Source organism: Protopterus annectens, chromosome 3.part1 (assembly GCF_019279795.1).
Source record: "Protopterus annectens isolate FY-2018-M chromosome 3.part1, PAN1.0, whole genome shotgun sequence".
Taxonomy (NCBI): domain Eukaryota; kingdom Metazoa; phylum Chordata; order Ceratodontiformes; family Protopteridae; genus Protopterus; species Protopterus annectens.
The window spans coordinates 1,877,291,094-1,877,307,862 of NC_056732.1; the positions used below are offsets into that span (position 1 = coordinate 1,877,291,094).

At 37.7% G+C, this 16,769-nt stretch overlaps 1 protein-coding gene across 8 annotated transcripts in view; it reads left to right on the forward strand.

Moving 5' to 3' along the window:
* PITPNM2 (phosphatidylinositol transfer protein membrane associated 2) overlaps window positions 1-16,769 on the forward strand; it is a 3,395,372-nt gene that overhangs the window by 2,909,957 nt on the left and 468,646 nt on the right. For all 8 annotated transcript variants that reach the window (XM_044067911.1, XM_044067913.1, XM_044067916.1 and 5 more), the window contains one exon: window positions 16,591-16,769. This exon is cut by the window's right edge and continues 66 nt beyond it. In XM_044067911.1, the coding sequence (XP_043923846.1) occupies window positions 16,591-16,769 (179 nt within the window). The remainder of the gene's footprint in view (window positions 1-16,590) is intronic.

The following is a 16,769-nucleotide window of genomic DNA, read 5'->3' on the forward strand; positions in this document are numbered from 1 at the left end:
ATTGGGATCTTGTTCCAAAGCATGGGAAGTCTTTGGGATAGGAATCTATCCCTCCAGCACGTCCTATTTATTGTTGTGGTGAGGTTTAGATCCCTAGAGCATGTGGCTCGCAGGGATAAGGTTTTCTTTAGGTGGAGCATGTCCATCAATTCTGGGTTGGACATGGCCTTGTATGTCAGGCAGAGATCACCTCTGAGTAGGCGGTATGCAACCGAGTACAGCTGTAATTTCTTCAGTCAAGCTGCATAGGGCATCTGTTTGAGGCCAGTGATCCTCTTGGTGAGGTACTTCTGTGGTCTTTCCAGCTGTTGCAGGTGTCTTGTAAGGTACATCCCAAATGGGGCATTGTACTCTATGATGGGTCCAATGAGTGATGAGTAGAGGGGCACAATGACCTCTTTTGATCTGGATGCGAACCCTTTCGTGATTAGGTGGGCCACGTAGAAGGATTTTCTAACCACTTTGGCAATGTGTTTATCAAAGGTGAGATTACTATCTACTTGGGTCCCCAGATACCTTATTACGTCTTCCGTATTTAGGGGACTACCACCTATGTGGTAGTTTGTGGGTACTTTGTTTTTTCCTAAGAGGATGACTATGCACTTCTTGTCATTTAGCTTGAGGCCATGATTTTGACACCAGGTATCCATCTCAGTGAGACCCTTTTGGATGATGTCTGTATCAGCCAGAGAGTCAGTTATAGCCCTTAGTTTGCAGTCGTCTGCAAACTTGGTCAGCCATAGTCCTCCTGTGCTTGCCTGTACCTCTGAGGAAGTATATGCCGAACAGGAGGGGTCCTAGGACTGAGCCCTGGGGAACTCCACTTGTAACCGATTTAGAGTCGGACCTAGCTCCTGCAACTCTCACCATGTGGGTTCTGTCCATGAGCCAGTTGGCAACCCATCTTGTGACATAGGGGTTTATGTTCAGGCTGGTGAGCTTGTCTATAATACCAGAATGGGGAATGGTGTTGAAGGCCTTTGCGAGGTCTAGGTAGGCTGTGTGTACCACCTTTCCCACATCTATAGCCTTGGTAACTGTCTCAAAGAAGTCCACCAGGTTTAGGAGGCATGATCTACCCTTAACAAAGCCGAACTGGGTAGGGTCCAGTGTTTGGAGTTTCCAATGTCTCTGTTAATGAGTTCTATGATGATGCACTCCATAGCCTTGCAGACCAAGCTAGTTAGGCTTATAGGGTGTTAGTTCCCAGGGTCTGTTGTGGCTCCACCTTTGTGGAGCTGAATAACCACTGCTGTGCACCACTCTATGGGTACGTAGCCTGTGAAGAGGCTGAGTTTGAACAGTGTGTTTAGATGAGGGGTTAGTTTGTCTTTGAGCTCGTGTAGGATGCAGCCTGGGACACCGTCCGGTCCCATTGATGCTGTGTTTTTGGCTTTGGAGAGGGCTGTTTTAACCTGAGTGTCTGTGATTTCAGGGACTCTACATTCTTCTGGTATGGTTATGGGCCCTCTTGGGGGTGAGAGGGGGGTGAGGTTTGCGCTGAACCTGTCTGCCAGGATGTTGGCAATATCGGTCGGTTCAGTGTGTTTTGTGCCATTCTGCACTAACTCCAAGCAGATCTGAGCATTGCCACTTAGATTCTTGACATAGCTAAAGAATGCCTTGTGGTTATCTTTGGAGTCCTTGGCAATTTTTCTTTCAAAGCTCGCCTTGGATGATTTTATGAAGGATCATAGTTTCATGCTGATACTGATCAGGGATGTCTTCCCTTCTTGGGATTTTACTCTTTTCTGTACTAGTTTCCTCCTTCTATTGTATAGCTTGTTTATAGTAGGAGTACACCAGACTGGTTTCCTTTTCTTGGGGGAGTGAGTCTTGGTTTTGCTTGGGATGGCATGATCCATGCATTCTTGTTGGTGCCCATAGAATGCATTAGTAAAGAATTTTGCAGCTTGGACAGCTTTATCCTTCAGCATGGGGGCTTTGAAACTTTCCACCTCGGTCTTAAGTAACGTGAAGTTTGCTTTTGAAAAGTTTTTCACGGTGGTTTTCTTGTCCGGGGGTGGGGGCAGAATGTGGATATCCAAAGTGATTTATTTATGGTCAGATCAAACCAGCAAGGGGTTGACCTCCGGTGTGGAACACTGGTCACCCATGTTGGTGATGACCAGGTCCAATATGTTGTCACCTCTGGTGGGAGTGTTGACCAGTTGAACCAGGGCATTTGAGTTTATAAATTATTTCTCTAAGTCCACAAAGACACAGTGCATCTCCTTCTGACCTCTGTACTTCTCCATCAACACTCTCAGAGCAAACTTCGCATCTATAGTGCTCTTTCCTGGCATGAAACCATACTGCTGATCACTAATCATCACCTCCCTTCTTAACCTAGCTTCCACTACTCTTTCCCATAACTTCATGCTGTGACTGATCAATTTAATCCCTCTGTAGTTACTACAGCTCTGCACATCACCCTTATTCATAAAAATCGGTACCAAAACACTTTTTCTCCATTCCTCAGGCATCCTCTCACTTTCCAAGATTTCATTAAACAATCTAGTTAAAACTCCACTGCCATTTCACCTAAACACATCCATGCTTCCACAGGTATGTCATCTAGACCAACAGCCTTGCCATTCTTCATCCTCTTCATAGCTATCCTTACTTCCTCCTTGCTAATCCACTGCACTTCATGCTTCACTATCCACACATCATCCAACCTTCTCTCCCTCTCATTCTCTTCATTCATCAACCCCTCAAATTACTCTTTCCATCTGCTCAACACACTCTCCTTGCTTGTAAGTATGTTTCCCTCATTATCCTTTATCACCTTTACCTGCTGCACATCTTTCCTAGCTTGGTCCCTCTGTCTAGCCATTCAGTACAGGTCCTTTTCTCCCTCCTTAGTGTCCAACCTTTCATACAATTATTCATATTCCTTATCCTTAGCCTTCACCACCTCTCTCTTTGCCATTCCCCTCATCTCCTTATACTCCTGTCTACTTTCTTCATCTCTCTGACAATCCCACTTCATTTTTGCCAACCTCTTTCTCTGTATACTATCCTGTACTTACTCATTCCACCACCATGTCTCCTTGTCGTCCTTCCTCTATCCAGATGTCACACCAAGCACCTTTCTAGCCATCTCCCTTACTAGCTCTGCTGTAGTTACCCAGCTATTCGGTAACTCTGCACTGCCACCCAGTGCATGTCTTAACTCTTCCCTGAACTACACCTCACAATTACTCTTTTTCAATTTCCACCATTTGATCCTTGGTGCTGCCCTCACACTCCTCCTCCTCTTCTTGATCACCAATGTCATCCTACAAACCACCATCCTTTGCTGCCTAACTACACTTTCCCCTGCCACCACTTTACAGTGTCCAGTCTCTTTCAGACTGGCTCTTCTACATAAGATATAATCCACCTATGTGCATCTTCCTCCACTCTTGTATGTCACCCTATGCTCCTCCCTCTTGTTAAAATACATATTCATCATAGCCATGTCCATCCTTTTCGCAAAATCCACTACCATCTGACCTCCTGCATTCCTTTGCTTAACACCATACCTACCCATCACTTCCTCATCCCCTCTGTTCCCTTCACCAACATGCCCATTGAAATCTGCTCCAATCACCACTCTCTCACCCTTGGGTGCAGTCATCACCACTTCATCCAATTCACTCCAAAATTTTTCTTTCTCATCCATCACACACCCAACTTGTGGAGCATATGCACTAGCAACACTCATCATTACACCAACAATTTCCAGCTTCATAAACATCACTCTATCCAACACTCGTTTCACCTCCAAAACATTCTTAGCATACTGTTCCTTCAGGAAACCCCTACACCATTTCTTCTCCCATCCACACCATGATAAAACAATTTGAACCCGCCTCCGATACACCTAGCCTTGCTCCCCTTCCATCTGGTCTCTTGCACACACAATATACCAACCTTCCTTCGGTCCATCATATCAGCTAGCTCTCTCCCTATACCAGTCATACTGCCAACATTCAAAGTTCAAACCCTCACTACCACAGTCCTAGCCTTTACCTGCCTTCAGGCATGCCTTCCCCCTCTTCTCCTCCTTCAGCCAACAGTAGCCCAATTTCTGCCAGCCCCTTGTTGGCCAAGAGCTGTAACTGTTAAAATATCTATATGTTTTAATCCGCTGTTTACCTAATCTAATTGTGTACCATGTTCTTAAAGGCATCTAACCTGATTTTGAGATTTCTAAAATACTGTAAACTATGTTTTTGATCTGTATCTGTTACTATTTATCTCATAACCTTGGGCTTTTCTCCCCGGGGCTCCGCTGAAAATTAACATATACCCAGTCAGACTATCCCGGTAAACAAATGTAAAATAAAATAAATAAAATAAACAAATAAAGTGCTTTGCTACAGTTTCAAACAGAAGACCTTTACTTTTTCCTTTCATTTGGTCATCAACTCAGACAGGTGACCTTTATTTGAAGGGGGTATTCAGTTAGACTTGAGGGATGACAAATCGGGGAACTGGACTCAGCACTAGAGAGATAAGTTCGCTGCAGCTCCACAGCAAGTCTGTGCTTTTCAGAGCAAAGTTTTTACCATCTGCCCTTCGAAAACTAGTAGAAAATCTGTTCAGATATTTGAATTCATTTTTCTGTATCTGCCTTATGGCATAGGAGTAGTGATTCATCAGGGCATGAAAGATCAGCTGTCTAAGCATAAAAACTCTTTCTTCTGCTAAAATAAGTACACCAAAATTAAGAAAGAAACACTCTCTGCTTTCTCTCAATGAGATAAAGTGTTCTTGGCCTGATAAATAAGTACTTGTTTAGATTTTTGTTCATAAAAATGTATTTGATAACAGTAATAATAATACCCATTTGTTAACCAGGTGGGCTCACAGGACACACTGACCTTTCCAGCAGTGACCCAGGAGCAGTATCTAGTTAAGTAACTTTCTCAAGGGCACACAGTAGGCAAAACGGTTGAGAGAATCAAACCCTGTACCACAAGAATTACAGCTCACAGCCTTAACCTGCATCAGCTATCATCAATATCTCTAGGGCAGTAAAATTCAAGTTGCTTACTGACCATAAATCAATATTAATCTCATCTGATGAAGCTCTTAAAAGCAAAAAAATACAGCCACCATGGGACCTGACAATGAACTCGAGCAAGAGCGCTCAGTACCACTAGGCATCCTATTCAACCAAAGCCTGTGCACTGGCTTCATCCCAGCAGAATGGAGGACAGCCACTGTCATCTCTGTACACACAAAGGTGGAGCATCCACTGACCCAGGCAGTTATAAGCCCATCAGTCTAACTAGCCTGATCTGCAAGGCCATGGAACGCATTATCATGGACCTTATAAACAAGGACATTGGCAACCTCCAAACATTTAATCCCACACAGTTTGATTTTGTCAAAGGAAGATCATGCCTGCTAAACTTGGTTGCCTTCTTCAAAACAGTCACCAAAGCCATGGATGAGGGGAAGACAGTGCACACCGCCTACCTTAATCTAGCCAAAGCCTTTGACACTATTGTCCACTCAGGCATAATAGATAAACTCTACCAGCTGGGCATCAATCCATATATTACCAGATGTATAACTAACTGGCTCTCTGATAGAACTCACTCAGTCAAAATAGGGGAAGCCACCTCTAGCAGTAGACCTGTAACAAGTGGCGTACCCCAAGGATCAGTCTGGGGCCTCTCCTGTTTGGGCTATATTTTTCTGAGGTGCAAGACAAAACCAGTGGTCTGTGGCTGGCCAAGTCTGCAGATGACTGCAAGCTGGGCACTCATAAATTCCCCTAGTGATGTGAACTTCCTCTAAGAGGGCCTTGGCCAAACTAATGATTGGTGCCAGAAGCATGGCCTCAAACTGAATGCCAAGAAATGCATCATTATCCCCTTTGGGGAAAATGGCATCCCCACTAATTATCACATTAATAACAATGTACTAAACATGCAATCAGTCATGAGGGACTTGGGCACCCAAGTTGATAGCAACCTGACGTTTGACCACCACGTTGCCTCTGATGTACAGAAGGCTTTCTACATGGGCCACCTCATAAGTAAGGGAATTTCATCCAGGAACAAGGAGGTCATAACATCCCTTTACTCCTCCCTTATCAGACCCATTATAGAGTAAAATGCCCCCTTCAGCATGTACCTTACCAAGCACATGCGGCAGTTGGAGAGACCACAGAGGTTCCTGACCAGGAAAATCCAGGGTCTCAAACACCTACCATATACAGATAAGCTAAAAACCGTGTCCCTCTACTCAGTCTCATACAGACAGCTCAGAGATGACCTGTGTCTGGCATACAAGGCCATCTCAAACCAGCCTTGGTAGAGTTGCTGCATATCCATAAGTCAAACTCCACTCACGCAACCCATACACAAACCTCAGCATAGTCTGTAACATTAATAGAACTTGTTGGTGGGATAGATTTGTGACCCAATGACTCCCCCATCTGTGGAATAAACTCCCTCTCCATGTCAAGCAGAGTACATCACAAGCCCTCTTTAAGAGGAACCTGGATGACTGGATGGGAAACAGAAAATATACCCCTCGGATCCAACCTGTGTCCCTGCTGGACAGGGAAAACAGGTCCTGATTTTGTGGGAACATGAGTGAAATTCTTGACTAGGCTTATAAGGGCCTCCTGGCCAATAGCCTAGTATAATCCTATGAACCTAAAAGAGTTTACCTACAATGGCTGCACCAAGGATCCACTTGTGGATGTAATGCTGTTAATGTAGAGGATTAAGCTCTGTTAGTAAGCTATTTCCTGTAGTCATGGGTACAGGATTTGATTCATTCAACCTCCATTTGCCAACTATGTGATTCTGAGGATGTCAATTCACCAAACAATGCTCCAGGGTTACCCTTGAAAAGGGACACTTGTGTCTAGGGGGTTACCTGTTTAACAAATGTATAAAAATAACAATTACAAATGATGTCTGTCTGTGACTTTTACTTGAAATATGGAATTTCTAAGAATCATAATAATGCAACCAGACATTAAAACTTTATTATCTGAAATTTTAGATAAAACTTTACAGGAAATCACAAATATTGTGAATGATATGATTGAACACACCACTACAAAATGAAAATGTAGTCTGGGACTTAGGAACTTGGGTTAATAATTCAATCACTTTTGACCATCATGTGGCAATGGTTGTATGCATACCTCTCAACTTCTTAATGCAAGAAATCTGGACAAAGGCCACAAATAGGGACAGATTTTAAATATTGCTCTTAAACTTAGAAAGTTGTGTGAATAACAGATTTTTTGTTGGCATGCATTTTCTAAAGGATATAAAGTCTGAAAAGTAACTATTTGTTGCTGTTTAGTTTACCTTAGTTTTGTCTACCAAAAGTACACAAACAACCCTCCAACCCACCTATGAGACCTACTGTGGCATGTGGAGGGTGGATAATGGAAACACTATCCCTCTATGTTGAGAAACATCTATGACCAGTCATAGATCAAAACAGGATGGTTCTTAGAGACTCAAAGCAATTTCTCATTGATTTATATGAGTGCACCACCAATGTTGATAACTTACATGGATTGATTTTTGTCACATTTGATATTCAGTCACTCTTTACAAACATCTCCAATGGTTTGGGTGTACAATATATTCATGAATATCTTAGTGCCAATAGTGAATATACACTGGTACAGATTGATCTTATATGTCATTTTTTGGAAGTGATCCTTGAAAATAATGTATTCACTTTTAATGTCAAGATGTATATCCAGAATGATGGCATAGCTATGGGCGCTTCATGTGTCAATAGCTACGCCAACATGTTTTTGGCACACTGGGAGAATGTTATATTGTTCGAGAATGATGCTTACAAACATGTGATGTTTTATCGACATTTCGTTGATGATGTGTTTTTGCTATGGAAAGGGAGTCCTGAAGTTTTGTTGGAGTTTCATTGAACACTGAACAGTTTGACTGACTGTTTGAAGTTCACAATGGTGTCATCAGGTGACAGGATAGAGTACCTCGATCTTTATGTAGAAAGATTGGATAATGGTAGCATCAATACTGGTGTTTTTGGAAGTATTGCTACAGGAATTCCCTGTTAGAAAGATCTAGAATGCATCCTAGCTGTATCTTTAAAAATTTATAAATTTAATTAAAGCACAGGGCATGAGAGCCTCCAGGTTGAACCCCACCACTGAAGGGTTTGAAAAAGAGATGGTTGATTTGGGCTGTAGGCTCATGAATAGGGGCTATCACCCTGGTGAAATACAGGAAAATCTGTCCACTGTTAGTAGTCTGAGAGAGAATGCAGCTCTTCTGTATTTTGGACTACATAGTAGTGTTCTGCGACCTGTAGTTCAGGATCAGGTCAAGGATTATTCGAAGGTGCCCCTATTTTTCACTAGTGATAATAAAGATTTAGTTGAGATTTTTACCAAGCTTTGATCAGTTTTGATGGTTGATGCAAAGGTACATGAACTAGTGGGAGAGAGACCCAGGTTCTTGTACAAGAATAGGAAGAACCTGAAGAGACTCCTCTGTCATAATAGGAGCATGGAGGGTGTTGAAGAAGGGGGATTAATATGACTGTGTGGGAGGTGTAACTTTTGTTCTTATATTAATACCTCCAACAAGTTTCTACCTCCAGATCTCAATAGAGAGTTTGTTTTTCATGCTACAGCCACGTGCATGACTGATAATGATTACTTAGCAGAATGTGAGTGCTGTCACTCATTTTATATGGGTAAGGCCAATAGGGCCACTTAGAGATAGAATAAGAGAACATCTTTAGAGCATTAGAATTTAGTTGTTTACTTATATTAATTGTTGTATACTATTTTTTGTATTGTACCCTTTAGTTGTTTATTTATATTAATTGTGTACTATTTTTTGTATTGTCCCCTTTAGTTGTTTTATATTAATTGTTGAATACTACTTTTGTACTGTACCCTTTAGTTGTTTATTTATATTAATTGTTGTATACTATTTTTGCATTTTCCCCGTTAGTTGTTTATTTATATTAATTGTTGTTGTATACTATTTTTGTAGTTCCCCTTTAGTTGTTTATTTATATTAATTGTTGTTGCATACTATTTTTTGTATTGTACCCTTTAGTTGTTTATTTATATTGTTGTTGTATACTTTTTTGTATTGTACCCTTTAGTTGTTTATTTATATTAATTGTTGTTGTATACTATTTTTGTATTGTACCATTTAGTTGTTTATTTATATTAATTGTTGTTGTATACTATTTTTGTATTGTACCCTTTAGTTTATTTATATTAATTGTTGTTGTATACTATTTTTGTATTGTACCCTTTAGTTGTTTATTTATATTAATTGTTGTATACTATTTTTGTATTGTACCCTTTAGCTGTTTATTTATATTAATTGTTGTATATTTTTTTTGTATTGTCCCCTTTAGTTGTTTATTTATATTCATTGTTGTTGTATACTATTTTTGTATTGTTCTCTTTAGTTGGTTATTTATATTAATTGTTGTTGTATACTATTTTTGTATTGTCAACTTTAGTTTATTTATATTAATTGTTGTTGTATACTATTTTTTGTATTGTACCCTTTAGTTGTTTATTTATATTAATTGTTGTTGCATACTATTTTTTTGTATTGTACCCTTTAGTTGTTTATTTATATTGTTGTTGTATACTTTTTTGTATTGTACCCTTTAGTTGTTTATTTATATTAATTGTTGTTGTATACTATTTTTGTATTGTACCATTTAGTTGTTTATTTATATTAATTGTTGTTGTATACTATTTTTGTATTGTACCCTTTAGTTGTTTATTTATATTAATTGTTGTTGTATACTATTTTTGTATTGTACCCTTTAGTTGTTTATTTATATTAATTGTTGTATACTATTTTTTGTATTGTACCCTTTAGCTGTTTATTTATATTAATTGTTGTATACTTTTTTTGTATTGTCCCCTTTAGTTGTTTATTTATATTCATTGTTGTTGTATACTATTTTTGTATTGTTCTCTTTAGTTGGTTATTTATATTAATTGTTGTTGTATACTATTTTTGTATTGTCAGCTTTAGTTTATTTATATTAATTGTTGTTGTATACTATTTTTTGTATTGTACCCTTTAGTTGTTTATTTATATTAATTGTTGTTGTATACTATTTTTGCATTGTCCCCTTTAGTTGTTTATTTATATTAATTGTTGTTGTATACTATTTTTGTATTGTACCCTTTAGTTGTTTATTTATATTAATTGTTGTATACTATTTTTTTGTATTGTACCCTTTAGCTGTTTATTTATATTAATTGTTGTATACTTTTTTTGTATTGTCCCCTTTACTTGTTTATTTATATTCATTGTTGTTGTATACTATTTTTGTATTGTTCTCTTTAGTTGGTTATTTATATTAATTGTTGTTGTATACTATTTTTGTATTGTCCCCTTTAGTTGTTTATTTATATTAATTGTTGTTGTATACTATTTTCATATTTTTCTAAATATCTCAACAATCAAGTTATACATATAGAACTGCATAGCCTTGTATTAATGACACAGTATAAAACAAAATGCTGCTGACAGTGTATGTGTATAGCTTGAGTGGTTACTGATATAATGTAAGTTATTTATGTAATATTACAAACTTACATAGTTAATGTGTTTATTATTACTTGTAAGATGCAATTTGAAATCTAGAATCCAATGAGCACCAGCACTGTAAAGATTTGTTTGAGCCAGTTTGCTTTTTACATTTCTTTAGTAATCCTTATGTCTCCAGAGATAAGAACTTTTGTTAGAAATGTTAGGCCGTAACTTCGTTTTGTCAAAATGCTCAGGATAAAATCATTGAAAACTACAGTACAAACCTCCCAGGCTCCACTGGAGGTGGGAGTTAAACGTAACCTATCGAATGGGTGGGATTCACAGAGTTACAACAAGACTGACTGGTATATGCCCCTCCTGGAGAAAGTAGGTGCAACGAGACGGAGTGTATTGGTCAGGCATAAATGGTTATAAGGATCAATGACCTTGGAATATCTATGAATATATGAAACTTGTATATTTTTTTGTCAAGAGGTCAGATATCTAACATCACTTAAGTAGTATCTGCTATTGTATTTGCCACCTTATCTACCTAGAGATATGGCATAGTTTGATCAGTAGTTAACTTCAGAAGAAGCCAATGACTTATAGAACACTGAATGAATCCAGGTGTTTGGTAAGGTCAGAGGTGCAACTAAATGCCTTCAAGCCCTTAACATCTGGTAGCTAAGTACCCACAACCCCTGGAGGTGCAATAAATCATGCTTTGTACATTACTGGAGTGTATTACTGCACATGCAAAGTGCATTGAACAGTTTTTAAACAATAAAGGTGAAATTCATATATATTTCTAGTATGAACAGATTTTGTAATACTAAGTTGTGATGAGACCATTACTCTGCTCTGTAAGGGTGGCATTGTCTGTAAGTGGCATGTGGACATTGCAATATCTACAGGTAACACTGGGTTTGCACTTTTACTATCCTGATGCATCAGTGCTACTCTAGATGTCCTGTTGTGATGGTGCACACCATTTTCATTGGTGAAGTGTTCCTTTCTTATAGCATTGCTCATGCATCCAGCAAAAGAAGCTAATGTTTGTAAATAATACCTGCCTTAGTGGTGAACATGTGACCCTTGATCACCAATCTTTGTACTTACAGAGATAAGATGGTTCATTCTGTTCATCAAAAAAGTAAAGCTGCATATCACCACCCCCCCGACAGATCACGGTAAAAGTGCCTTTAAGAAGCAGCATATTAAATTCCTGGAAAGTAGTAAATAACCTTCGTGGGCTCCTTCCCCTCTTTCACAAGTACACCTGACATGGCTCTTGTTCAGTATTACCATAATGCTTCCTTTCAAACTCTTAACTACTAAAACTGGATGATGCAAAATGAGCAAACACTAAACACATTAGAGCATCCAGTAGGCAGACAATAATACCAGTGCTTCACTTAAAAATATTTATTTAGCACTTTATCCTGTATATAAAATGGACTTCTTCAGAGTAAATTCAAGATACAAAGTGGCATGTTAACTACACATAAAAATCATGTGGCCATTGCACATTTCACTTAAACCTTCAAAAAGTTAATGAAATTTGTAAACATTTTATATAGCATTTAATTCTTAATTAAATATTAGCATTTAATAACAATGTTAACATTACTTGACCAGCCTCTCAGAATTAAAACAAAGCATTTTATATATGTACAGTGTCATTTATCTTAGGAAACTTATCAGATTGCATTCTAATTTCCTATAATATTTTCCTTTTCTCCTACACAATTTTGTTGCTCTTCATCTAAGATATTTGTACACATGATCTGTAACACCAAGATAAAAATCCTGCACTCAAAATTGGTGATAATATGTCTATATAAAGCATGTCTTCAGTTGTATAGTGTATGCAGGTTCTTTAATTCTGTTTCTTAACTTTCTTGTTCTCCCAGTATAAAACATGAACATTTTAAACAAACAACATGCAAATAGCCCCAGGGGACTCACATGTATAATATTGTCTCATAGAAATAGTTTTGTCTAAATGTTGTAAATTTACATATGACTCTTCATGTATACCTCAACTTCTTTACCCTTATTAAGTTTACTTTGAAAAATTCTTTAAAATGTCTGGCCCTGGAAGTTGAGGTAAGAAGAGGTATGGTTAGGTGTTATAATTGTAATTACTGCCAATATTTATTTACTGACAGTGGTGAAATATCGGTAGGGAAAACAAAAGTCCAGGTCCCAGGGAGGTTTACATGTAAATCAAAAAATGTCATTTATTTATTAATGGGTTTAGAATGCAATGCAGATCATTCTATGTGGGGACAACAAAAAGAGAACTATACAAAATAATTTATGAACATAATTATGCTATTAGTAATGGAGACACAAAAAATGCTATGAGCAAACATTATGCTGATAAGAAATGTAAAATCAATTTCAAATGTATAGTTCTGGACACAGTGCACCCTAATGTTAAGATAGTAAATGTTGAAGAATTAGGTTGGTTGGAATATTGTTGGCAGGTCAGATTAAATGCCTGTTTCCATCCAGGATTAAATAATAGGGAAGAATTTATAATGTATTTGAAAAGGAAGGGATTGAAAAACTAGAAAAGTTTTTATAAGCATAGTTTTATATTTTATGTCTATGTGTTTTTAAATGCTAATTGATGTTTTAAAGTGATGATTAATGAAGTATTTAAAGTCTGTGTTTTTTATGGTAAAGCCATTAGTCTGAAGAAGTCTCTAGCATGAAAGACGAAAGCACTTACTACTGGCTTGGATTGTATAACTGGCTTGGATTAAATTTGAACTTGAAATTCTTCTTGCTGACACAGCATTTTGTTTTTTATAATCCTGTGTTGTTTAGCTGCATTTAACTTTTAACCTCTCAAATGGTCATACAGCAGGCAATATCTGGTTCACTTATGTATTTTATATGTATGTGTATGTGTGTGTGTGTCTGTGCATGTGTGTAAATCTATATCTATTTATTGTTTAATTTCTCCAAGTCCTTTGTGTTTTTAATACCATGATGGGAATGGACCCTATTCCTAAGTCAAAGTATGACTAAAGATATGAAATTAGTATTGTTTCAGTCTTTGATGTCAGCCAGAAGTGCTCTTCACAGCACCCAAAATGTGTCCAGTAATGACTCCCTTTGTAATTTGTACGGAGTTACATGTATTGGTAACATATCTAAGTACAATTGTAAATTCTTTTTTATATGACCTGTTATTCCTTCTACTACAGGGACTGTCTGGGTATCCCTATTCTACATTACCCTCGTTTCTGCCTGCAAGTACTGCTATTTTATGACTTTGTGTCTCTCTGTACACAAGACGCTGTAGTCACTGGGTGTGGTGATTTCAATGATCAATGCTACTTTTGTCTTCTTTTCATGGGTCACTATATCTGGTTTTCTTGCATCTGTCTTTTGAACTGTTGGCAATGGATGATCCCATCTGATATAAACTTCATCATTTTCTGTGATGCTTTTTGGCTCATGTTTCCAGTGTTTTTCAGCTACTTCAATACTATAATGTTTACACAATCCCCAGTGCAGCAGTCTTGCCACATTATTATGCCTTTCAGTATACAGTCCTTCTGCCACTAGTATATCACAACCAGCAACAAGGTGTGCAACTGTTTCCAATTCTGTTTTACAAACCCTACATTTGTCTGTTTCTCCCACATGTTCAATGGACTTTGTTAGCCAATGTGTATGTATCCACTATCTTGGGCCACCAACATTAACCTTTCATCTTTTGGTTTAAATGCACCTCTCCTCCTTAACCATTCCTATGTTCGACTCTGATCAGCCTAAGGTTGTTCTAAGTGTTTTCCATACTTGCAATTATATTTATGCATTTTCCACATTTCTTGTCTTCTCACCTGGTCCTTCACCTTATATTCTTTCTTTTTTTTTTTTCGCACATTCAGTTGCTGCCTGAGTTTTATATACTTCTGGTTTGATTTCCATTCCCACTTGACACCAGTATGCTTCTGCTAGACTAAGCAGGGAAGTCATCTTAGACTTATTATCCAAATGTTCTAAACTTTCACTACATTTGGGTCTTGTGAGGTCAGCAGATATGTATGCAGTCCTACGATTTTATATCTATACGTATAATCAATTTCGAGAAGGCCCATACCTCCTTCAGAACTGGAAATATGTCATCTTGGTATATACAGATTTTTATAAATCATTTGATAAGCATGAAGAATCTTTCTGGTTTTCTTGTCCAACTGATTCAACACTTTTTGGGGCCAGTCACTCCAACCTGTAAGTTAGGACAGGAAGAGAAATTTGGTTTATAGCTTGGACTTTATTCTTAGATGTCAGGGCTGTTTTCAGTATTAATTTTAGTCTTCTAAAATATTCCTTACTGAGTTTTACTGACATTTGTTCTTGTTTTATAGTTGATTCTTCGTCAATTCCAGAACATTTAAACACTCCCTCTTGCTCAAATGATTTTGTATTAAATTATTGTCCCAAGTCCCGAATATTTACACCCTCCCTCCTGCTCACGTTTCTTTATATCCCATTCCTGTCCCAGACAGATATTTTCCTGGTGCTGCAGCTCTCCTGCTTTAAGGGGTGGTTCTGCACATTTATCAGGATCAAATGACATTTTTATATTATCTGAAAAAGTTTTGATCACTTGCGCTTGTGCTTTCAGATCCCTATCTGATGAGTGATACAGTTTTATATCATCGACAAAGAGAAGATGAGAAGTCTTTACACGTTGCTGTTCTCTGGGAGCCAAATTGTAGCCATGGCCTAATCTGTTAAGTAGACAGCTTAATGGGTTAAGGGCAAGACAAAAGAGCAACAGTAACAAAGAGTCACCCCGGAATATCCCCCCTTGAATTTTTATCCCTGGAATAATAATTTCTCCTTCATCATGGCTTAACTGCAAAGTGGTTTGCCACTGTTTCATGGTTGCTGCAATGTAATTGATTAGTGTAGGGTATGTCTTATACATTTCTAAGCACTGTTTTACTGATGAATGTGGGATGCTGTCAAATGCTTTTTTGTAGCCTATCCATGCCATACTTAGATTCTTCCCCTTTTTAAAGTTCTCCACTATGACTTTATTTAACAACAAATGATCCTTTGTTCCATATGACTTTCTTTTGTTACCCTTTTGTTCTGCTGCCATAATTGAGTTTTCTTCTAAATGACTATAAACTCCGTCAGCATCAATTCCAGTGTATAGTTTATATGTTGCCGGAAGGCAAGTTATTGATCTATAGCTTTTAGGATAATGTATTTCACAGGTTCACTTATGTATTTTATGTGTGTGTGTGTGTGTGTGTGTGTGTGTGTGTGTGTGTGTGTGTGTGTGTGTGTGTGTGTGTGTGTCTATATCTATCTATATAAATAGATGTAGATATGCATATATATATTTTAAATGTGTGTTTATATGCGCGCATAATTTCATAGTACTATTGCAGGTGTTTTAAATTCTGAGATTTACAATTAAGTATCCTTAATCCGTTTGATCAAATATTAGTAAATGACAAAGTGTGCTGCTGTTAAACATGATCTACATAGGCATTCACTGTGGCATTTGGGTATTATCACTATTTAAATTTGTGCACAGTTGTAAAAACTATAGTTGACACACTGCTTGTGTGTATGCGTATATGTTTCCATACATGCTCATGTAATAACTTAAATTGTTCATATGCCAGGGTGTGACTAGATATTACAATCCACATCTTACTATAATTCAAGTTTTTATTGATAGCCTCAGATTTTCCATCTTTTTGCATTTAAACATATCTTCATGTTTATAATCATGACTTCTGCTTGTAAAGATACAGAATGAGGAATTCACATGCATTAGTTTGTAGGTATGAGTTTCAAGATTTCTCCTAGTCTATGAAAAGTAGAATATCTGTAACACATGCCATATCACCCTTGTTTCATCTTAGGGGTCACTTTTGGGTTGCATTTTATAAGAATTTTCGTACCCCATATTTCATACAAATGACAGCATTTTTACAACATAATGGATATTATAGTGGTTTGCATACATTGTAATGCTTTGTTCTGTTTCCTTTTTCAGGATGAATCCTGCACAAACTCACTGCAGCCATGTAAGATCCATGTACTGATTTTAGTACTACATGGAGGAAACATCTTGGATACAGGAAGTGGAGATCAAAGTTCAAAACAGGGTGATGTGAACACTATTGCTACAGCATTTGACACGGTAATGAGACTACATTATCCTGCCGCTTTAGG